At 43.8% G+C, this 24,199-nt stretch overlaps 1 protein-coding gene across 7 annotated transcripts in view; it reads left to right on the top strand.

The window, feature by feature from the left end:
- FXYD6 (FXYD domain containing ion transport regulator 6) overlaps positions 1 to 22,602 on the top strand; it is a 38,040-nt gene extending 15,438 nt beyond the window's left edge. For 3 of the 7 annotated variants that reach the window (XM_033120189.1, XM_033120188.1, XM_033120192.1), the window contains 7 exons: positions 15,708 to 15,770; positions 16,426 to 16,464; positions 16,557 to 16,631; positions 17,251 to 17,287; positions 18,043 to 18,092; positions 18,604 to 18,654; positions 21,300 to 22,602. In XM_033120189.1, coding sequence (XP_032976080.1) covers positions 15,713 to 15,770; positions 16,426 to 16,464; positions 16,557 to 16,631; positions 17,251 to 17,287; positions 18,043 to 18,092; positions 18,604 to 18,632 — 288 coding nt within the window. In that variant the 5' untranslated portion in view covers positions 15,708 to 15,712 and the 3' untranslated portion in view covers positions 18,633 to 18,654; positions 21,300 to 22,602. Of the gene's footprint in view, positions 1 to 2,563; positions 2,744 to 4,564; positions 4,834 to 13,880; positions 13,901 to 15,707; positions 15,771 to 16,425; positions 16,465 to 16,556; positions 16,632 to 17,250; positions 17,288 to 18,042; positions 18,093 to 18,603; positions 18,655 to 21,299 lie in introns of those variants that run through there. The other 4 variants (XM_033120191.1, XM_033120190.1, XM_033120186.1 and 1 more) reach the window with 4 other exon arrangements.
- The last annotated feature ends 1,597 nt before the right edge of the window (positions 22,603 to 24,199 follow it).

Here is a 24,199-nt window from a genome sequence, read left to right as displayed (position 1 = left end):
TATAAGGAGCTCCAGCCTTGAACATCCCTCTTCAGGAGGTTGATGTTCTCTAGCCATTGGCTCCAGAGTGCCCTGCCTCATGTGGATGGACCTGGGGTTGGGGGCATACTGGCCTGGGGACAGCATTGCACGGAGGCTTTTATACTCAGAGAGGCTGCAGCTGTATCTTGGAGCTCTGTGAGGAAAGGGAGTTCTGAGCGGCCTCCAGAAGGGGCCAAAGATGAAGAAGAATCCACCCTTCATTTAAAAAAAACAGATAATGGAACTTGGTCATGGCTGTGGGTCACTGTGACTGGGGAACTTCAAGGTCAGAGTGTTTAGGACACAAAGTTGGGGGTTTGAGGCCACAGTGTGGTCCTTAGCTCTGTTTCCAGGCCATTGGTCACATGGGACACGATGTGAGAGGAGAATACATCCCATCCTTGAAAGCAGCCCCGGTACAGAGAAGGAGCGAAAGTGCTGGGTTAGGCCAGGAGGGACCCCAGAAAGCCCCTCTGGAGCTCTTCTAGACACAGAGCTGTCAAGTAGATGATGACTGTGCTTTTGTTTTTTGCTTTCTTTTTACTCTGGTACATAAAACCCCAAGAGAACTTTGGGCCAGAGCATCTACGATGGGAAGCAGAAAGATGAAGAGCAGTTTAGAGAGGAAAGGTATGGCTGTGTGTGAGTACCAAGGATGCCCGGGTGCCCCAGCACATGGATAGGGGACAGGAAGACATTGGGAATGGAAAGGGTGCCAGCGAAAATCAAGAACATTCCAGCAGTTCCAACACTCAGGCATTATGATGCCTAAATTCCCGTGAGAGTAAAATACCTTCCAAAGCCTATGGGGTTGGGCGTTATCTGCTGGTTTGTGCTGACCACTTCCCCAAGCCCCATTCATTAGCAAGCGTAATTGAGAACGGATGGTACCACTCAGATTGTGCATGGCCTTCATAGAATCCAAGGCTAAGGGGCCGTAAAAGGCCACTAGGGCCAGTCCCCTGTCTCCAGACAGACCTTGCTTAACATAAACAGATCAGACTACCTTCCCCGCATTTTCTTCCCAAACAGTAAGACTTATTAATGACTTAGGAATATAAAGAATCCACCTCTCTGCCAGTAAGTCAGACCAATTTGTCCATGATAATGTTGAGACCTGGGCATTCTCTGTTTTCATTTTTCAGCCCGGCCTTAGACTGTTAAGATCTATGCCAGAGTAACAGTCACCTGCACCACACTCACCCACACAGTGCAGCCAGGATAATGGGAAGGGACTTTCTGATCATCCCTTTGCCCCCTGTGGAGAGTGAGGAGCTGGGCTCTGTGCCTTCTGGAGGCCCTTTGTAGACATGATTCCACCATTCACCTTCCCAGAAGCCAGCACTGCACCCTGACATCTCCGAGCAAAGGCTCTCTAATGGAGAGCCCAGGAGCCTGTCAGGTGCTTCCCTCGTACCCTCCTCGTTTCCCTTGTCCCCTTCATTTCTCTAGGTGCCTGGCCCTCTTCCCCGACCCTGGCCAGGCTGCCTGAGTCTTCTCGCTCATGCATGGCTCAGCATTCCCTGCTGCCCCTCACGGCTGCTCCTCTCCTCCAACCCTGGCCTGCTGACCTCCCAATCCTAGCTCACTGGAGCAGCAGACAGGAGTTGGAGGTGTGGGTTCTGAGGCTGGTTCTGCCCTTGACTAACTGGATGAACTGGCTACATCATTTCTCTGTTGGGAACTTAGTCTCCTTAAGTAAAAAGTAAGAGCTTTCATCCCAACTCTGGCTTTCTGAGATTCTAACTCCATCTGGTAAACCTCACCTCGTGGTATATCCTATTTGTACACAGTGGAATCTTCTTCTCAATGGCTTCTTTTTGCAAAGATATGGATACATCATAGGCTAAGTCATGTCCCCTGGCATGCGGTAACAGTCTAAGGTAGCCATTTAGCCTAAACAATGAGGCCCAGCCATTCTGTGACCCCATAAAAAGGTCCCTTCTGGCATATCCTGTCTAGAGTGGGGCATCTCATCTTTCTTTGGGTATCCTGCAAGGACCCAGCCTTGGTGAGCCCTCTGGGTGGGTTTTTGATGGGCTGAACCTGAAGGAAAGCAAGCGGGTCCATGCAAGGGAAGGGGCTTTGGGGGCTGAGGGTGAGTTCCGCTGTAATTTGTTCCATTGTAAAAGGAGGTTGTTTTTGAGTTATTTTCCCAGAAGAACTGGATATTCTGATCTATCGCACTGCTGCATGGAATAAAAAATAATATAGCATGTTGCTATATCATCAACTAGTGGCTTCTTTTTCCAAGCAGCTTTTACCCAGTAATTATGTGAAATTATGTGACTCAGTGTGGAAACATAATTGCCGGAGAAACTCTTCTGATTGCTTTCTCCCGCACATGCAGACGGCAACTGCGTGTAAGGCAGGAAGATCAGGGAGGAAAATTAACATGGAAGTGCTGCTGCCACCCAAAATGTAGCAGTTTATCAATGTAGAAATAAATGAGAACGTGGAAAGGAGAAGAGTGAGTGGAAACTGAATTCTTTCTCATAAGGTGCTATAGAGGAAGCAAAATGTGGCTGGTCCCATTTCCCAGATGGTGAGGATGACTAAATGATCTAGAGTTGGGAAGCAGCAGAGAGAGGAGGCTCAGGAGTCCCCCAGCTAAGAGTGCCGGCTTCTCCAGAGCCCTGTTCCAAGGAGCCAGGCCCTCAGGCATCCCAGGCAAGGATCCCGGGACTCAGAATGAGGACCTCCCTCCAACATGCACTTTGAGGTGAATGTAATGTTTTTTAACCCCTCTCCGAGCTCCACTCAAATCTTCCTTGCTTTTACCTCTCCCCAAGATCCCTCCCCTCCTACCTCTCTTTTTTCTACTCTTCAGACTCTGGCTTGGAAATGAGATTTATCACTTCTACCACCTTTTAACCCCACCCTGCGCTCCCCTAGCCAGCCCCAGGCAGCCCTTCTGGGAGAAAGGAATGTGGTAACTGGGAGGGTTGTGTGGGAGGGAGAGGAGGCCCAGATAGAGTTTCCTGGTGCAGCAGTTAGAGAAAAGCGTTTGTGTCCCTTCAGAGGCTTTGTATGTGTACTTGGTCACTTGACTCAGGGGCAATGCCAGCAGTACCAATGAGATTTTTTTAAAGGGGTGTAGGAGCCAAGAGGCACCCTAAGGAGGCCTGTGCTGAGGTGTGGCTGGCATAGTCTAGGCCTGGGCAGCAGCTTGAAGGAGTAGGGAGTTGGTCACTTTCCATATCTGCAACAGTATTTCTTTCAGCCACTGTAACTTGATCATTAATGTTTTCTTTAGAATACAAAAAACAGGTCTTTATTCTTTAGGGTGGCATTCAAGATCCTCCATAATCTGCTTCTAGCTGTCTTATCAGAATTCTCACCACCCACCCCCTCATGCTTTACTCTGGATTAGTCACTGTTTGGGAAGGTATCTTACTCTAGATATGGCTAACCCTTGGCAGATTGTTGTCATAGCCCCCTCCTGTGTTATGCAGACATTACTAATGTTTGAAGACCCTTCCTCCCGCTGGACCTCATTCAGAATCCTGAGGAAATCAGTGCCGGCAACCACTGTTGAATGAAGTGCCTTGAGGTTCAACTTGCACTGAACTCAGCTTGAACTGAACACTTTTGTTATTTCTGCTTCCCATTTTCCCTTCTCACTGTCTTTTCTCATGCTGTTTTCTCTGCCAGAATGCTCTTCCTTTCCTTTCTTCTTACCCCTGTCCATCAAAATCCTATCTTACTTTCAAGGTTCAGCTAAAATATCAACTCCTCCATGGAACCATTCCAGGCTCCCTGTTGTATTCCCTGATCCTGCTTTCCTTGCCGTAAGGGACTCTCTCTTTTTGCATGTAGTCTCCACCGCTTGTGAAGTTCACTTCACATTTGCTGATATATCAGAGCCTTTGCTTCCAAATGCTGCCTTTCCTTGGAAGCTGAGGCAAGTACCTTGTTTACCTGTTGATCCCTTGAAGAACCCAGAATAGTATGGCACTTTCTAGGAATTCAGCATGTGTTGTAGGATTGACTCGAACCTGAGCATCTGAGCATTCTGGGGGAGTTGAGGGGAAGGCGCCAGGGACTAATGGCCTGGAACCCTTGATGTGTGTCTTTTCTACTCCCAGGAGGAGCCCTACTTATAACCCCTCTCCTGGCTGGAGCTGTCAAGGGGCAACTGTGGGAAGGCTGGTCCATTTGACCTCCCCTCTGTCACTTTGGATCCAGTATTCACACCAAAGCCTCTAGGATTCTGAGGCTTTTAATGTCCAGCTCTATAATCCTTCCAGCTCTGGGGTCCAGTCTCCCTACTGGCTGAGCAAGGAACAGATGTAACTTGAAGATGTAATTTGTAGATGGGACTTGGTTCGAGAAATAGTAAACCCAATACTCCCTACCTCACTGTACCCCCAACAAATAAAGGTTTTACAAATAGCATGTGCTTAAAACTTATTTCATACTTTGCAAAATGTATTTAGGACAGTATAGTTGGCTGATACATTGATGAGACTTTCCACTACAAAAGAATTGGTCTCAGCTAAACCAATTTTGTTACTACAGAGCTTGGCTCATAAGAAGGAAGGGAAATCATCCAGTCACCAGTCATCTCCTCTCACCAAACCAAAAACGACCTGAAAAGTAAAAAAACCTAAAAACCCATGAGGTAAAACTAGCACCGGATTACGTGAAGTGTAACAAGAACTTAAACCAGAGTTGTTCATAGAATGAATGCTGGTTGACGTTACTGCACTCCAGAAACTAATAAGCCTTGGTCCCAACAAGTTTAGGAAGCCAAACTGGAGACTCCCACATTAAGCCCACGACCCCTGAGAGGGGCTGCAGAGCTCTAAGGTTGGTACCTACCCCTTTCCGTCTGTATGAAAAAGCCAAACAAACCCTTTTTGAGGGGAAAGCCTCCCATTTTAGGGCTGTTACTTTACACAGAGTAAAATCTAGCAAACATGAGCTCACGATCCAAGAGTAACAAACACAGGAAAAACCAAATCACTTAAGATTGAGAGGCACAGAATCAACAAATAGGTTTAAACCCCCCCAAATTTAAGATTTTGGAATTATTAGGTACAGAATATAAAATAACTGTGTAGGAAATGTTGAAAGAAATAAGAAATTGATAACAAAAATGTGCAGGCAACAAAGACTAATAAAAATGACTAAGCAATTTTAAAAAGAGCCCAATAGAACGTTTAGAAATAGATAACATAATCATTGAAATAGAAAATTAAGTGGATCGATTAAACACAATGAAAAAGAGAGTTAGTATATGGAAAATAAATCTGAAACAATTACCCAGAATGCAGCACAGAGAAGCAAGGAAGTAGAAAACATGAAAATGCAGTAAAGTGATAAGGAAAGCAGAATGAGAATATCTAACATAATCATCTTCTCAGAGAAGGAAATAAAGGAGAATGGAGCAAAGGCAATATTTGAAGAGGTAATGGCTGAGAGTTTTTCATAATGCTTGAAAAGGATGAATCTACAGGTAAAGGAAACTGCAAAATACATAGAAATAAACCCACATTTAGACTCTGGTCTGGTGAAACTCAGAACACCAAAAGAGAAAGAAATTAAAAAGAGGCAGAGAGAAAAGACAGAACAGAACATGTGTAAAAGACTTACAATAAGCAGCAGACTTCTCAACAGCAATAATGGAAATCAGAAAGCAGTAGAATAACATCTTCAAAGTGCAGAGCCAAAATAATTATCAACCTAGAATTGTGTACGTGGCTAAACTACCTTTCAGAGTTGTTGTATTAATTTTCTATTGGTGAATAACAAAATCACCACAAACTTAGCAGCTAAAACAACACACATTTATTATCTCATGGTTTCTGTAGGGCAGAAGTCCTGCACAGCTTACCTGGCTTCTTTACTTCAGAGTCTCACCAACCTACAGTCTACTTGTTGGCTAGAGTTGTGGCCTAATCAGAGGATTGACTGGGGAAAATTTTACTTCCAGACGCTTTCAGGTTGTTGGCAGAATTCATCTCCCCATTTTCTTGCTGACTGTTGGCCAGGGGCTGCTCAGATCTGCGGGAGACTTCCCATAATTCCTTTTATTTTGCTCCTGTCCATAGGCCCTCTCAGAACATGGCAGCTTACTTTTTCAAGCCAGCAGGGAGAAACTTCTGTAGTTTCTGTCTGCCAAGATTGAGTCTTACATAACACCATCATGTGAGTGACACCTTACCACCTTGTCAGAAGCAGTCCCAGCTCCTGCCCCTCAAGGGGAAGGGATTACAACCAAAGGCTTGGATGCTAGAAGGTTGGAATTATTGGGAATCACCATACGGTCTGTCCATCACAAGGGTGGAATGAAAACATTTTTAGATACAAAAAAAAAACAAAACCTGAATTTATAATTAATAGCTTTTCATTAAAGAAAATTCTAAAAGATGTTCTTCAGGAATAGAGACATGGCTTGAAGGATGACTGAGATTCAAAAAGGCTCGTGAACAAGTCAGTTCATAGATCTGTTGTATTAGTGATCTATTGCTGCATAGTAGATTACCCCCAGACTAAATAGCTTTAAACAACAAACATTTATTAACCTCACACAGTTTCTGAGGGTCAGGAATCGGGGAACAGCTTAGTTGGGTGGTTCTGCTGAGGGTCTGTAATGAGATTGCAGTCAAGTTGTGAGGGTGGCAGTCGTATGAAAGCTGGAAGATCTGCTTCCAAGCTCACTTACATGTTTTCTGGCAGGCCTTATTTCCTAGTGGGCTTTGAACTGAGGCGCGCAGTTCTTTGTCACATGGACCTCTCCACAGGGATGCCTGAGTTTTCTTAAGGCATGGCAGGTAACTTTCCCTAGAGCAAGCAATAGAGAGAGAGAGAGAGAGAGAGAGAGAGAGAGAAGAAAGAGGAGGAGGAGAAGATGAAAAAAGCTATGGTTCCTTTTATAATCAAATAATGGAAGTGACATATCAGTTCTGCCATATTTTATGTTCACATAGACTAACCCTGGTGCAATGTGGAAGGGACTACACAAGGCACTTGCTATGTAAATACCAGGACGTATTGGGGGCTGTCTTGTAGGTCTAAATGGTTTCCATGAAATACAAATACTAATATCTATTTTATAGGATTAAAAAGAAAAAGAACTGAAATTTTGTACAATAATAGGATATGTATCAGGAAGGGGGTGATTTGTATTTTTGTATTTTTCAGGAGGGTGTTATACCTAATATCTATTATACCTTTTAACTTTAGATTTTTTTAGTCTTTGGTAAATTGAATACTGTCTTAGTCTGTTCAGGCTACTATAACAGAATACCATAGACTGGGTGACTTATGAACAACAGAAGAATACTTCTCACAGTTCTAGAATTTAGAAGTCCAAGATTAGGGAGGTGGCAGATTCAGTTTCGATGAAGGTCAGTTTCCTAGTTCGTAGACAGCTGTCTTCTTGTTGAGCTCTCACATTCCAGAAGGGTCAGAGCTCTCTGGGGTCTCTTTCATAAGGGCACTATTCCATTATGACGTAATCACCTCCCAAAGGCCCCACCTCCTAATACCATCCCATTGAGGATTAGGTTTCAATATACTAATTTTGGAGGACACAAACCTTCAGTCTAGAGCAAATACGTGCATGTGGTAAAAGTTCAAAGGCAACCACTAAAAGACTAGAAATATCTTGTGTAATTTCTCAAGCAGTAGAGGGAGAAAGTGAATAAGAAAAAAATATATGAAAGAGTTAAAAGAGAAAGAAATACGCCCAAGAAAAAGTAAGGGAAAACCCAATGGTAGAAAACAGAACAAGTATATTGTCAGAATAAAGTTAAATGAAGTAAACCTGACAGTAGACATCAGGTTAAATTTTTTTTTTTTAATTGGGGAACAGTGTGTTTTTCGAGGATGTCAAGTCGTTGTTTTTTCAATCTAGTTGTGGGGTAGGAGGGCGCAGCTCAGCTTCAAGTCAAGTCATTTTCAATCTAGAGGAGGGCGCAGCTCGCTGGCCCATGTGGGACTCGAACCGGCGACCTTGGTGTTATGAGCACCACACTCCAATCACTGAGCCAACCGGTCACCCACTGGAGGCTCAGCTCCAAGCTCAAGCCGTTGTTTTCAATCTAGTTGTGGAGGGCGCAGTTCACTGGCCCATGTGGGAAGCGAACCGGCAACCTTGTTGTTAAGAGTTCGTGCTCTAACCAACTGAGCCATTGGCTGCCCTAAATTTTTTTAAAACACAGCTCTTTGCTATTTACAAGATGCACACAGAAAAAAACATAAGGACACAGAAACATAGAAAGTAAAATAGAATTTAAAACAGAGAGGATCATTATATAAAAGACCCAATTCACATGACAATGTAACAATTTTAAACTTTCTGTTAGAATATTGTAAGAAACGGATAAACTTATAAATCCTTCCTCATAGTGGTAGATTTTAAAGCACCTATCTCAATTTTTGATAGGTCAAAAAAATATATAGAAATTTAACACAGTTAATAATTATAATTTAATGGCGTATATAACTTTCTTCCAACAATGAGAGAATTCACAATCTTCTAATACATGAATTATAATTTTTAAAATAACCATATACTAATTTATAAAGCGAGTCTCAATAAATTTCAAGGTGTGTATATTATACAGACTATGTTTTCTGACTGCAGTGCACTTAAGTTAGAAGTCAAAAACAAAAGTAAATTAAAAATCACTATAAATTTGGACATTTTACAAACATACCCCTTAATAATGCTTAGATCAAATAAGAGATTATAATGCAAGTTTGAAGTACTAAGAACTAAACAGTGATCAAAAAGCCACATTTCAAATCTTACATGTTAAAGTGAAAATGACACTTAGAGGGTTATATTAGAAAGTGAGAAAAGCTATATATTAATGGACTAGGTATCCAACAGAAGAAGATAAGTATAAAGAAAGAACAAGAGAACAAACCCAAGAATGTATAAAGGGAGAATTAAAAAACGAAAACACGAGAAGAGGAGGAGCAAAACCAAGAGTTGGTTTTTTGGAAAGCTTAATAAGATAGTTAAACCTCTGATGAGATTGATAAAGAGTTATCACACATAAACAAGATTAGGAATATAAAAAAAGGATATAACTACAGCTCCAACAGAAATTAAAATAAGAAAATACTATAAACTTTATGGCAATAAATTTGAAAGCAAAAAATGGCAAGTTCCTATAAAAATTATAACTCACGAAATACACTTAAGAAGAAATAGAAATCTTAAGTGTCATAGCCATTAATTAATTGAATAGGCAATTTAAAATCCTCCCACAAGAAAATACTGAACCCAGATGATTTTACAGGTTCTGCCAAACATTCAATGAACAAATTAACCTAATCTTTTGCAAACTGTTCCAGAGAACAGCAAGAAAGAAAATACCTTGTTCTGTGAGGCCAGTACTACCATGATACCAAAACCAGGCAAAATGAATACAATAAAATAAAACTCGCAGTCCAATCTCACTTATCCACATGGATGCAAAAATCCTAAACAAAATATCAGCAAACTAAATCCATGAGCTTATTAAAAAGGTAATACATTGGCTGTATCCCAGAAGTGCAAGGATGATTTAACATTAGATAATCCATACATATAATTTACTCATTGATAGATTAAAAGAGGAAAACCATAGATATAGAATACTCATTCATAATATAAAACAGAAACATCTCAGAGGAGGACTTAAATCAGTAATTTCATTTTTTTGGCTGAATAATAATATTCCATTGTATGAGGTGCGATAAAAAATACGGTGAATGTTTAAATTAAAAAAAAGTTTATTAATAAAAGACACATTGCCATTAGTCCCCTTCAAAATAACCCCCCTCACTTCGAACACACTTATCCCATCTTTCTTGCCACTTTCTGAAGCAGTTCTGGAAGTTCTCTCGTGAGTGTTTTTAGTTCCGCTGTTGTGGCTGCCTCGATATCCGAATCGATTCAAAACGCTTACCTTTCATAGTCATTTTGACTTCTGGGAAGAGGCAGAAGTCTCATGGTGCCAGATCAGGTGAGTAAGGTGGATGAGGACACCTTACCAGAAGCCATACCAGAAGCAATGTGCGACGGCGAGCCTTTCCATTATGATCACAAAATATAGTGATTGCTGCCACCAAGTGCTATCCAAAGGAAAGGCCAGGATCTTCAATACTGGAAGTGGTGTGTTGAACCTTACTAACAGTGTGTGACAAGTTTCAACTTGTTCGGTAAAGTCAGGTGGGTGTGAGCTACGGTTGAGAGAAGGTGTGTTTTAAAGTGTGCCGTAAATCATCCTCCATCATGATAACACTCTGTGTCACACATCGCTTCTGATATACGGCAATTTCTGTCAAATAAAAACATTATGGTGTGTCCTCATCCACCTTATTCACCGTATCTGGCATTGTGTGACTTCTGGCTCTTCCCCAAAATGACTCAGGACATCGAGGCAGCCACAAGAGTGCAACTAAAGACACTCACCAAAGAGGACTTACAGAACTGCTTCAGAAAGTGGCAAGAATGATGGGATAAGTATGTTCGAAGTGAGGGGGAGTATTTTGAGAAGTATTAATGGCAATGTGTCTTTTACTGTAATAATTTTTTTTATTTAAACACTCACCATATTTGATCACATCTCATATACTGGGGGTGCCAAAAAAACACATACACATGACTTGTATTCATCTTTTGTTATCAGTATATATTAAGTATTACAATTTTAATACAGTTTTTTCCTTTCTTAAAATGTGTATACATTTTTTCGGTATATATAATAATAAAGACAATGTGATATATGTGTATACTTGTATACACACATATATAATATATGACATTTTCTTTATTCATTCTCATCACACATACACAAAAGGAAATTATGTGTGGTGATGGAGGTATTAACTAACCTTATTGTGGTGATCATTGCAGCATACATGCATGTATCAAATTACATTGTATACCTTAAACTTACACAATGTTATATGTCATATCTCATGAAGCTGGAAAAAAATAAAAAACACAGAATAAAATAAAATCAATAGACAATATATGAGAGAGAGAGAGAGTCCATGATCACTGCTTTTATTCTACATTTCACTGGAAGAACTAGCAGTGACTAAGAATAAGGTAAATAGAAATAAGCAGTGTAAGAACTGGAAAAGAAGAAACAATACTGTATCGTTTACAAATGTTATGTCTACAGGGAACATACAAAGGAATCTAAAGGTAAAATATTAGAAATAATAAGAGAATTTAACAAGATTATTGGATTTAATATCAAATTTACAAATCAGTTGCTTTTCTCTATACCAGCAAGAAATTGAAAACATACACAAGACGTAGCATTTAAAATAGCAATTAAAATTATGAGGGACCCAGGAATAAATAATAGAAGATATGCAAGACCTATATGAAAGCACTTATAAAACTTTATTAAAGGACATTGAAAAGGACCTAAACAAGTGAAAAGACAGATAGGAGACTCAAGGTCAGAAAAAAATATCAGTTTTTCCCAATTGTTCTATAGATAGATTCATTGATTCATTGTAATTCCAATGAAAATCCCAACAGCTTTAGATGAATTTGACAAGCTGATTCTAAAGTGTATACATAAGAGCAAAAGATCAAGAATAATGAAGGCATTCCTGAAGGAAGAGGTAGAAGGAGAAACAGGAGAGGGAAGCTTCTCTACCACATGGAAAGACTACTATAAAGCTGTAGTAACAGAAACGCTGTGATTTTGATGCAAGTATAAATTGACCAGGAGATCCAAAGAGAAGCCCAGAAACAGACCCACACCAGATATATGACACAGGTGGCATTGCACATCATGAGGAAGGGGGGAGGAGAAGGGTCCACAAGTGGTGCTAGGATAACTGGTTATCAGTATGGAGAAAAGTAAAAATTAGATACCCACCTCACACCTTACACAAACATCGATTCTGGATGGAATAAAGATTTAAGTGTAAAAGACAAAACTACAATTTTTAGAAGAAAATTCTTTCTGACTGCGTGACACAAAAATAATTGCATTTAATTACATTAGAATTAAGAAATTCTTCTGTTCATTGAAAGACAATTTTAAAAAGTGAAAAGATAAGTTACTAATTGGGATGAGATATTTGCAATACTTCATGACAAAGATTTAGTATTCAGAATAAGAAATAAATAATGACAACCTATTTGAAAAATGAGCAAAAGACAGGAAAGGAACATCACTAGTGAAGAAACAGGAATAAACAGAAAGAAGTCAAACTCCATTACTAAAATCAAAGTAAGACCACATTTTATACCTCTAGATTGGCAGAAATTAAGCAGTCTGACAATATCAGGTATCGCTAAGTATGTAGAGTGATAAGAACATTCATATGCAGCTGGTGGGTTATTTAAATGGGGATGACCACTTTGGAAAACAATTCGAAATTATTTTGTAAAGTGGACAATTTTCATACTATGTAATCCAACGACTTCACTCTGAGGCCTATCTCTAGAACATAATTTTTCAAACTGCCACGTGTGACCTGTTAATGGATCTAGCCTTTTTTTTAAAAAAGGACACAGTAGGATAGAAAATATCAGAAGGCATCATTTATTTTAAGATAAAGTATTGTTTTTGTGATATTGTTGTTTCTGGTATACATACATATAAATTTGTACTGGGTTTCAATGTAAAAAGTGTTTCTTAATGAAAGTGGTGGTCAAAAGATTTGAAAAAACATTGCCTTTGGAACTCTTACATATGTGCTTTGGGCAACATGCACAAAAATGTTCACAGCTGTATTATTTACAATAGCACAAAATTGAAAAAAGTCATATCCACTGATAGGAGAAGGGACCAATGCATGATAATTTCCTGGCATAGTAGAATATTACACAGCATTGAAAATGAATAAATTATGGTTACAGGTAATAATATGAATGAATCTTAGAAACATAATATTGAACAAAAAAAGCCAGTCCTAGAAGACTGTAAAAGACATGGTATCATAATTGTAAAGCTCAAAAAATCTCCACTAAACAGTATCTTATTTAGATATGTTTTAGAAAAGTGCAGGATGCACATTCATACAATGGAATCTTACTCAGCCATAAAAAGAAATGAAGTACTACATGCTACAACATGGATGAAGCTTGAAAACATAATGCTAAGTGAAAGAAATCAGATGCGATAGGCCACTTATTTTATTGATGTATTTTTTATATGAAATGTCCAGAATAGGCAAATCAATAGAGACAGAAAGTAAGTTAGTGGTTGTCAGAAGTTGTGGGAAAGGGAGAATGGGAGTGACTGATACTGGCTACAGGGTTTCTTTTTGGGATGATGAAAATGTTCTGGAATTGATAGTTGCACAATTTTGTGAATATACTAAAAGCCATTGAATTGTACACTTTCAAATGGTGAATTTCATGATGTGTGATTATTTCCTAATTTAAAACCTTTTTTGAAGAGGAGTAAGGCAACGATTAAAAATATATATGTTCAGGGCCGACCTGGCGACTCGGGCAGTTGGAGCTCCGTGCTCCTAACTCTGGTTCGATTCCCACATGGGCCAGTGGGCTCTCAACCACAAGGTTGCCGGTTGGACTCCTCAAGTCCCTCAAGGGATGGTGGGCTGCGCCCCCTGCAACTGGCAGCTGCGACTGGACCTGGAGCTGAGCTGCGCCCTCCACAACTAAGACTGAAAGGACAACAACTTGAAGCTGAACAGCACCCTCCACACCTAACATTGAAAGGATAACAACTTGACTTGGAAAAAAGTCCTAGAAGTACACACTGTTCCCCAATAAAGCCCTGTTCCCCTTCCCCAATAAAATCTTTTTTAAAAGTGTATATATATATATATATATATATACATATATATATATATATATATATATATATATATATATTCAGGAAACTATTTACCTCTGGGAGTGAAGCAGGGTGGATGGATCGGAGGAAGATAGGTAAGTACAGCTGTATTTGTAAAGTTCTGGTTCTTAAGTTACTTGCGTATGGGTGTTTATCTTATTACTATGCATTATTATATGTGTGTTATATATATTTTCACACATATAAAATATAACGTAAAATTTAAAAACTACAACTATTAAAGGAGTTAGCATTAAAAGCAAAGTAGTGTTTGGGGTAGCCGGATGGCTCAGTTGGTTAGAGCGCGAGCTCTGAACAACAGGGTTGCTGGTTTGATTCCCGCCTGGGCCAGTGAGCTCCACCCTCCACAACTAGATTGAAGGCTATGAACTGTTGCTGAGCTTCCGGAGGGGCGGCCAGATGGCTCAGTTGGTTAGAGCGTGAGCTTTCAACAATAAGGTTGCCGGTTCAAATGGTGGGCTGTGCCCCCTGCAACTAAAGATTGAAAAAAAACGGCAACTGGATATGGAGCTGAGCAGCACCCTCCACAACTAGATTGAAGGATGACGACTTGGAGCTGATGGGCCCTGGAGAAACACACTGTTCCCAATATTCCCCAATTAAAAAATAAAATAAAATAAAAGCCAAGTAGTGCCTTTTGAATAACACTTGTTGGATCACCTGACTCCCAGGACTGTGCCTTAGCATAACTGGATGCAGCTGTTCTGACCTCTAGTGGCTGAGAGGAGAAGGGCAGCTGGGGGCTGCGGGCTGCCTCAGGAGAAAGGGACAGGGCGAGATCCCTCAGCACAGTTATGGTCCTGGCCGCTAGACGGATGTCCAGACGTTAGGCTGCTGCCAGTCTCACCCACTCAGAAAAGAGCAAACAGCCTCTGGCTTTCCTAGTTCGCGTTTCTTCCCCCTTTTTCTCTCTGGCTCTTTACCATACTCCTTTAAGTCCATGAATGAGGTGTATATAACTCCACTGAAATCTACCCGTGGGAGGGACCAAGTGGCCCTGCCTTCTGCCTTCATGCAAATGATCCATCCTCGGGTGACCGACCCCAGAGACCAGGGGTTTGATAAGCTCACAAGCAGAAGTCTCAGGCATCTTCTGGGGAAGGAGAGGCTGGAGCACTGACACTCAGAGAACTGGTCTCCATGCTCCCTTTGTTCAATGAAACTGCCTTTCTAGAAGATTATGAACTAAAGCCTATGGGAAAATTTGGCTTGGACACATTAGAGGTGAGAATGTGAGAGGTAACTTAGGGAGAGCTGTCAGCGTTTCAGGGTTTACCACACAGAGCCCAGGAAACAGCAGGTCTCCCACCCCTCCTGGCTGGCTGGACTAGAGGGGCATTGGTTTCCCTGACCCATTAAACCTGATAGAAGAAAGAACTTCCAACAGTGGGTCTTGGCTGTGGGGAACCAGGCCAGGAAGTCTCAGACATCTTAATGAACTAGAGATGGTCGCAGAAGGGTGGCCTGAAGAGGAGGTCACAGATGAGACCATCTCCAAAGCCATTGGGGCTTTTTGGCTTTGGCACCAGTGAGGCAGGTGGCTGAGGACTTACTGAACTGGGTTAGGATCTAGGCTCTGTTGCTCACTATCGTGAGTGTCATTTAACCTCTTTAAGCTCAGGTTCTTCACCTGTAAGAGGGGTTAGTCACAGTGCCTCCTCATTGTATTGGGTCAATTGTAGTAATTGAATTAATGCAAGCAGAGCATTCCGTAAGAGTCCGATAAATGTCAGCTACTTCTGCTTTGTTGTTCGAACTCTCACTGTGTGGAGAGCGCTCAGCATAGAGATGGGAACCCGACTGGGCTCTGCCTGGTCAGGCTGAGGGTCAGAGTGGGGATTCTCCTATCCAGAGACTTGTTTGTCCTCCCTCTGTCCCCAGACGCCATGGAGGTAGTGCTGATCTTTCTATGCAGCCTGTTGGCCCCTGCTGTCCTGGCCAGTGGTAAGTACGCCATAGGACCTGGCTCTGACAAGATGGCAGCTGTGGCCCTTCTGGTGGAAGGTCCTGGCCCACTGGGACTCTAGGGTTGGGGGGCTTTCAGATTCTACATGTCTGATCAGGGCCCCGCCCACCCCCCTGCTTTCTTTAGTCAGCAGAGGAAGTCCTGGAAGGTGACGGCTATTCACAGACCCTCATTCAGCCTGCCCACCTCTCCCCACGGACTCCAGCAGGGTCTACTTTTAAGCTTCAAATCCAACAGCCCCCTGTAGACTTTTGGCTGGAACTTTGGGAGCCAGACCTTGCACGTCAGTCTCTAGACTGACATTGTGCAAGTCACATGTCCTGCCTCAGTCTCAATTTCCCCATCTGCAACAAGAGGAAAATAGACCCTTCCTTTTGGGGACGACATGAATAAAAATGGCCCATAAATGTGGCTGTGCTGTGAATGCAGATTCTCACTAGGGCTCTGAGCTGGACCTGCCCTGAGCTCGCAGGCAGGGCCACCCTTCCATACTTCTGTAGGCACCTCTGTTCAATCGGCCCTGCTTCCCAGGAATCCCTTTGTGGGGAGGGAGGCCTGTGAGGCAAGTTGAGATATTTGGGAGCCAGGATGTATAGCTGTCCTCCTCTTGACCAGGCTTGTTTATTTTTGTAGCACCTGAGAAGGAGAAAGAAAAGGATCCTTTTCATTATGGTGAGTAGTGTGGCAGTCCTGGGTGGGGAGGGACAGGTACTCTCTCCCTGGCCCTTCCTCTTTTCCCATTTCTCACCCTATTCCTTTGGCAGACTACCAGACCCTGAGGATCGGGGGATTGGTGTTTGCTGTGGTCCTCTTCTCTGTCGGGATCCTCCTTATCCTGAGTAAGTTTTTTTGTTCATTTGTTCAGAAGAGCAATGTCTGCACTACAGAGCAGGTAGAGAACAGTGTAAGACGAGCCTGGCCATTCCCTTTCCTGGAGGAGGAAGGAGCCTGTCTCCTCCCTGTTATCTCCAGGACCTAACATACTGCTGAGCAAATAATAGGTGCTCAGTAAAACAGTGAAGAATGAACAAAATAAATGCTCAATGAAAATAAGCACTGATAAGAAGAAGGGGCGCACATGGCCCTTCTGGTGCTGTATCTAGCAGGGCATGAGTGGGGCAGTCACAGAACATAGGAGACAGGGGCTGTCCTTAGCGTGCTCCGAAGGATGTGCCTCTGCGTTTGTTTTCCCCACATAAGCCTGGTGTGCATGGAGCCCTCTTGCATGATCAGGCAGATTGTGGTGGCAAAGCCATCTGAGCTGTTGCACCGTGGCCTCAGAAGAGCCCTCCTCCAATTGCTGCATACAGCTGTGCACTGCCCAGGTGGAGGGGATGCTATTTACCTAGTCCTACGGCCTGCACAGACTCACCGGGCAGCCCTGCTGTGGCCAAGTCAGGAGCATGACCTTAAGCTCAAGCTGGGAGGATGACCTTGGATGGTTTCTTTGCCTTTCAGGTCGCAGATGCAAGTGCAGTTTCAATCAGAAGCCCCGGTAAGGATGCCCTGGCTGTGGACATCTGGGGTGACATTAAGAGGGGGCAGGGAGGGGCCTCCTGGTGTATGACCCAAATGAGTGTTATTTTAGATTCTTGTCTCAGAACAGGCCATGTGCGTTGGGGGTAGGGCATAAGTTTTGCAGATTTCCAGGCAGACTTTGAGGGTTAGCCCCTCCTTCTTTTTTCTGATGAATATGGGGGAGGGGAGGTGGGAAAGAAGGTGCTGGATCCTTGTCTGGAGACCCTTGAGACAGTTGGGCTTGGGAGAAGGGAGGCAGAGGGCCTCAGGGCCTCTCTTATGGTCCATCTCCTCTGTAGGACCTGTGACATTGTCCCTGCTTGTCACCTGTTCATGAGGTTCTTTGAGCTGAATAGAAGCTTGGGCTCCCTTTCATTTACATTTCTACTCCAACTTCAAGGGCACACCCATTAGTCCACTACAATAACCAAGGGTAGCGCTGGACCTCAGAAGTCCGAAATTTGTGGCAGGACACAACCCAAGCTCCCGTGATGCCCTAGGTTGCCCCTTCCCAACAGTTAGTTCTGTGGGACTGACATTGAAAGGTACCTGTAAGTTCCCCTGACTCTGCCCTTTCAGTTCCACCTTCTCCCCTGCCCTGTGAACCCCATGGAGCTTGCTGGCGCCATCAGATGACTCGAAGCACCCCTGCCCCAGCAAGGAGAATGGTGGTGCTCTCTGGGTTTGCCCTGGAGGCCTTTGATGGAAGGGCTGTGTCTTGTTCTCTTGCAGGGCTCCAGGGGACGAGGAAGCCCAGGTGGAGAACCTCATCACCGCCAATGGTACCTGTCATGGTCTCCTGCCCAGGTGGAGGGGAGGAATGGGAGTCCTTGTGTGGCTCAGTTGCCAGGAGCTGTGGCCTTCCTAGAGCCAGCCAGACATGCTTCCATAGTGCCAGGAGAGGGGTCTCCAGGGCCTCTGTCTGTGTTGTCCTCTCACCTCCACCAAACAGGCTGCTACTCTTGATAGCCACTATTTATGGGGCATCTGCTTAGTGTCAGGATGATAGAGGGTGCGTCACAGACGCCATCTCACTTAGTGTGCGCACATCTCCATGATCAGTCATCACGATCCAATTTTACAACCAAGGGACTCAAAAGTTAAGGAATGTGCCCAGTTCCTGTAACTAGCAAGTAGCAGGTCAACGATTTGCACCCAGGTCTGTCTGACTCAAAATCTCACACAAGTGACCTCTTTGCACACCAGAGTCGGGCATAGGCATGGCTGCTGCAGGGGGCGGCCCTCTGGTTTGAGGGGTCCATTCGCTATAATCTGTCCTGCTTTTCTTTCCAGCAACGGAGCCCCAGAAAGCAGAGAACTGAAGCGCAGCTCTCAGGTGGGAAGGTAGGATGCTGTCTGTCTACATGTCCCTCTGTCACCATCCCCGTTCTTTCACTGGGGAAGAATTGGGCTAGCTTTTGCAGTGGGCACAGCTTTTATTATGAGCTGTGTGTGCTCTGAGGAGTCTTGTGTGTCTGAAAGGGTTGATAAGACAGATGGACCGAAACATCTGAGGTGCATGCACGGCACATGCACATAGTGAACAGTCAGGAAATAGGGCTTTTCCACAGCCCAGCGGTCAAGTGAATAGGGCGTCATCCTAGCTGCTGTGTGGGCATGACTTGGGAGAGAATTAGAGGCAATGAAATACTTCCAATATCAAAGTAGCATACAGATAACGGCTTTTAGTGATGATTTAGAAAGTTCCTTAGGGCCACTTCTTAAAATTAACATTTTATTATGAAACTTTCCAACCCTACACAAAAGTAGGGAGGGTATATGACACCTGCATCCCCACCCCCTCGTTCTCCCACTTATGTGTGTTATCAGTTCTGTGGTTTTTTTTAATTTTTATTTATTTATTTATTTTAAATTTATTGGGGTGACAATTGTTAGTAAAATTACATAGATTTCAGGTGTACAATTCTGTATTACATCATCTATAAACCCATTGTGTGTTCACCACCCAGAGTCAGTTCTCCTTCCATCAACATATACTTGATCCCCTTTACCCTCATCTCCCATCCCCCACCCCCCTTACCCTCTGGTAACCACTAAATTATTGTCTGTGTCTATGAGGGTTTTGTTTTTTTTTTTTTACTTAGACGTTTATCATTTCTATCCCTCACACTGTGGACTCCCCTCCCCCCATCCACTCTCTCTCTGACATCGCACTGAGCCATCCCATTTCCACTATCCCCACTCCCAATGCTGTACTCTGCCTCTTGTAAATGTATACATACCTATATATACATATATTTATATATATACATATATATATATATATATATATATATATATATATATATATATAATATTGGCATTCATTATTGTTCAGCTTCAGGTGTACAGTGCAGTGATCAGGCATCTACATCTTCCCTGAGATGGTCTCCCAAATGGGACACATGTCTATCGGATACCCTACAAAATCTTTACATTATTGATCAGTTCTGTTTTTAATGTCTGTTTCCATAGTTCACTGTAGGGATGAGGAAAAGTAATAACCGTTAAATGCTCTATAGTTTTCAAAATGCTGCCACATATATAAACTCTCTGGAGCCTGCCAGAAGAGGTAGGTAGGACAGGTGGGGTTTAGTCCCATTTTATAGATGAAGAAACTGAGGTCAAAGAGAATAGCTATACAGATAATAAGTGACGGACTGGAACCTGAACTCGGGTCTTTGTAGTTTGACGCCATTTTCAGCACACCCTGCACATGCCTGCCTCACTTTATGACACCCCCGGGAATATACTTGGTGGGAGGATCAGCCTTCTATCAGCTCACTTTTGCCTTTTATTTTCATACAAATAAGGCATAATAGACAAGTATATACCTTTTTTTTTCCAATTACAGTTGGCATTCAATATTATTTTACATTAGTTCAGGTGTACAGCATAGTCGTTAAACATTTATATAACTTACAAAGTAATTCCCTCTGGTAAGCCTAGTACCTACCTGACATCATATATAGTTATTACAGTATTATTGACTGTATTCCCTATGCTATACTTACATCCCTGTAACTATTTTGTAACTACCAATTTGTGCTTCTTAATCCCCTCACCTTTCTCACCCAGCCCTCCAAGTCCCCTCCCTTCTGGCAACCATCACTTTGTTCTCTGTACCTATGAATCTGTTTCTGCTTTGTTTGTTCACTTATTTTGTTCGTTAGATTCCACATGTAAATCATATGGTATTTGTCTTTCTCATTTCACTTAGCATAATACCCTCTAGGTCCACCCAAGATAGGTATGTACCTTTATCCTAAATTGTTAGTTAAAAGAGATTTCTAGATGTAAAATGCCTGAGACACCAGCTTTTACTGTGACCATAATGACACGGTATGCTTGTGTAGCATTTGAATTCTTCCCCAGGTGCTTTTATATCCTCTTCACAGCCGCTTGGGTAGCAGGAGGTCAGACCAGAGCTCATGAGCTCCATCTTCTAAATGGGGCTTGGAAGCATCAGTGATTCCTAAGCTTGAGGTGGCCGTGGAACTCGATCTTGGAGGCAGGGGTCACAGCTGTCACTTGGTGTTCTGTCCACTTCTTGGCAGCTGGCAGGTCAGAATCTGGGAGTGGTATGGGAAGGCTCAAGGGAGGGAGCCTGGAGCCAGCAGTTGTCTTCTCGTCTTTTGTTGTTGTTTTTTTAAACTAGGATTTCCTCAGAAACGCTGTTCTCTTAGGTCTTTGGATTGTGAGCAGCTATTGAGGGTGTCCTGGGATGGAGAACCTGGGCTTAACAATGTCCTTTCCGTCTCTGCCAGGTTCCAGCTCCCCTGAAGTCCATCCCCTCCAACATCTTCATCTCCTTTCTCTGCATCTCAGGCTTGTCCTCCTTGCTTTACCAGGAACATGGCGCTTCAGAATGGGTCTCACCCTGAGAGTTTCAGCGGGCAGAGGAGCTGCTAAAGGCAGGGAGACGAACAGTTAAAGATTTCTGAAAGGAGTCAATGTTTTGTTTTAATTTAAATCTTTTCTCTCTTCAGCTTCCAGAACCTGAAGGCAGCTGCTTGAACCTTTAGATGCAAATGTTGATGCTTAAGAAAACCGGCCACTTCAGGAACAGATCTTTCCCCAGGAGAAACCAAGAACGTGTGTGACCCCTGACCCCTCCCTACCCCCTCGAACACCAGTCCTCAACTTAGTGACACAACTAATACCCACCTTCCCACCTGCAGCCTGTGGGCTTGGCCACCTCCTGTGACGTGTGTGTGTGTGTGTGTGTGTGTGTGTGTGTGTGTGATGACTGGTCTTCGTCGCTGCTTGTCTGTGGATGATGTTGTATTAGTGAAGCTGGACTCACGTTCCTGGCCTGGAGCTGAGCCATGTTGCTGTCAGCTCCTCCTGCTCCCCCACGGCCCCCCATCCCCGCCCTGCTCCCAGGAGTCTGCCTTTTCCCTGAGAGACCAGTCCCTTCTGTTGATTTGGGGGTGGGTCTATGAGTTGGGGGGCATGGGTAGGAGTCTCCAGTCGTCTTGGGACTTGGGAAGGTTTACATCACCTTCATGATCGTTCTGCAATGCCCTCTCTCCACTCCTTTTGCAAGAACCTTGCATCCATATTGCTCCCCTGACCCAAGTCTGTTGAGAGGGTCTCTTAGCAATTGGAGGTTCACAGCAAGGAGCTGATGAGCCCAGGTATGCCTCCAGGCAGGTGACACTCCTTCCCTGGTTATTTTCCTCCTGGGACTTCTACCATGGAGCCCCCATCTGCCTTGCCCCATCGCAGAGCAGATAGGGTGTCCAGGTCCAGGGCTTGTACTCTGCCCCTGGGGAATGTGCCCCTTGCATATCTTCTCAGCAATAACCGTGGTCTCTGGATCCCTACCTCCCTCTCCCACCTTCCCTGCTTCCAAGATTGATCTATAGCCCAGCTCATCTGGTCTCTGACTCCTGTCCCTGAGTTGGGTCTCTGGCAGGTGATCCATTCTGTTGGGGCCAGCAAGAGAGCATGGGTCCTATGCTCTTCTGTCCATGGCCCACTGGTCAGGCGGCAGCCACAGCTCCTGTGCCCTTTGTTACACCTGTCACTGGTCATAGTGGCTAATGCAGGGGCTGTGCTGCGGGTTAGATGCCAGGAAGGGCTCCCTGTAGCCCTGCTGCGGAGGGAACAGCAAGAGGTCAAGGTCATAAAAAGAGTGGAAAGTAAAACCAGACCCCGTCCTGCCCCATCCCTCCCCGTCCATCGTGTTCTCGTGTTCTCGTGGAAACTACGTGTGACAGGACTGCTGTCTGTGCTGTGATCTATCCTCTAAACAACAACAAGGAATAAAATACCATTGTTTCCTAGTGGCTCCGGAGGTGCTTTCTTTTCTGTGGAAAAACTCGAGCATTTGAGGGCCAAAGGGACTCTGTCCTTGGTCGGAGGGAGGAAGTGAGGGCTCCGGAGGCACCCAAGGGGTGCCTGTTCGTTCCAGCTGCATTACTGCTCAGCACCGCCACTGTTGCTGCTCTTCCTTCCCCTTCCTCGCCCCTCTGTCACCCAGACCCCGCCTTCTCCCCTTTCCCTCTTCCCACTCGCTCAGGCCACGCCTACCCCTCACCCCCTCTCCTGTCAGTGTGCCCGGTTCCACCCCACAGCAGGACCTGTACCTGATGCCTGACCAGGAGAGAAAGGAGTCCAGTGGCTGCTGAGGGCTCACTGGCCTGAAATGAAAGGTTCGGACCTCTCCCTTTGGTCAATTCTGGGGCCACTACCTAAGGACTTGAGATAGAGGGGTGGGTTACGGTTCACGCCCTTACGCTCCCCTGAAGCCTTGCTGGCTTCAGGTAGACTCTGTCCTTTCCTGTCTGCACTCCGGTCACACGACCTTTATCTTCACATTTAACATTCCTTATCAGATGCAAACTGTAGCGGTCAGGTAGATAAAGTCCATTTGTGAATCAGCTGTTGTGACACAATAGATGGAGGGCAGGGCCCTGGGGCCACCTAGGGTGTCCTCCCAAAGACATTTCAATTCAGTTTTATAAAAAGTATTGTTGGCCAAATAAACAGCTGCAGGGAGATCCCTTTGGTGGTCATAGGTGTGTGGCCCCCACTTCTTTGTGTTTTGTGTGTTTTCATTGTAAGACAATTCCTGGAGGGCAAGGACTATGTCTTGTTCTAACATAAGAATGCCTGGAACATATTAGGGTCCTAACGAAAGTCTTTATAGAGTCTTTCTGGATTCTGTAGTTGTTTAGAGATGCAGAATTTCAAGTCACGGTTCCTGAGGGACTGGGGGCTTGTCCAGCAATTCCCTGCGCCCCTCCCCATAAACCCTTGCTGCCTGTCCTACTTCTGCACCTATTTCTACCCTCAGTCCTTCAGGTCTGAAAAGACTGAGGCTTATAGCTGAGATCAAGCTCAACATTTTCACCCCAGTGATCACTGTGGTTCCAATAATCCGGTCATGCTTCAACTTTGTAAATAAGCTGGCAACCACCCTCCATGAGCACTCATGGGCCACAGGACTTACAGGCCTTGCAGTGATTTCATAGCACAGCCAGGCGAAGAGCCTTAGAGCCCCAGGGGCACAGACGACTGGGTACCTCCCCACATTCATTATTAAAAATGGGACACTCAACTATAAATGTAAGGAAATCCAATGGGGAGGTTCTGATTTTTCTAATAATAACAACCGTATTAATAATAATGATAGTTCTCTCTAGCACTTGTATAAAATAGTTATCCTTTGCCAGACTCTAAGCACCCACTTATTTCTCCTGGTAATCCAGCATTATCTCTAAGGTAGATAGGATATTCCTATTTAATAGATTCTCTGATAAATTTGTAACTGGTCTAGGGCCACACAATTGGGAGGCAGAGGAGCCCAAGCTGTCTGTCTTCAGAGTTCTGTATAACACATCACATGGCCTGGCTTCCTTCTCCAGGGGAAGGCTGATGT

The sequence above is a fragment of the Rhinolophus ferrumequinum genome, chromosome 11, assembly GCF_004115265.2.
Source record: "Rhinolophus ferrumequinum isolate MPI-CBG mRhiFer1 chromosome 11, mRhiFer1_v1.p, whole genome shotgun sequence".
Lineage (NCBI taxonomy): Eukaryota > Metazoa > Chordata > Mammalia > Chiroptera > Rhinolophidae > Rhinolophus > Rhinolophus ferrumequinum.
Note: the sequence above shows the minus strand (reverse complement) of the source record. Positions and strands in the feature narration are given on the sequence as shown.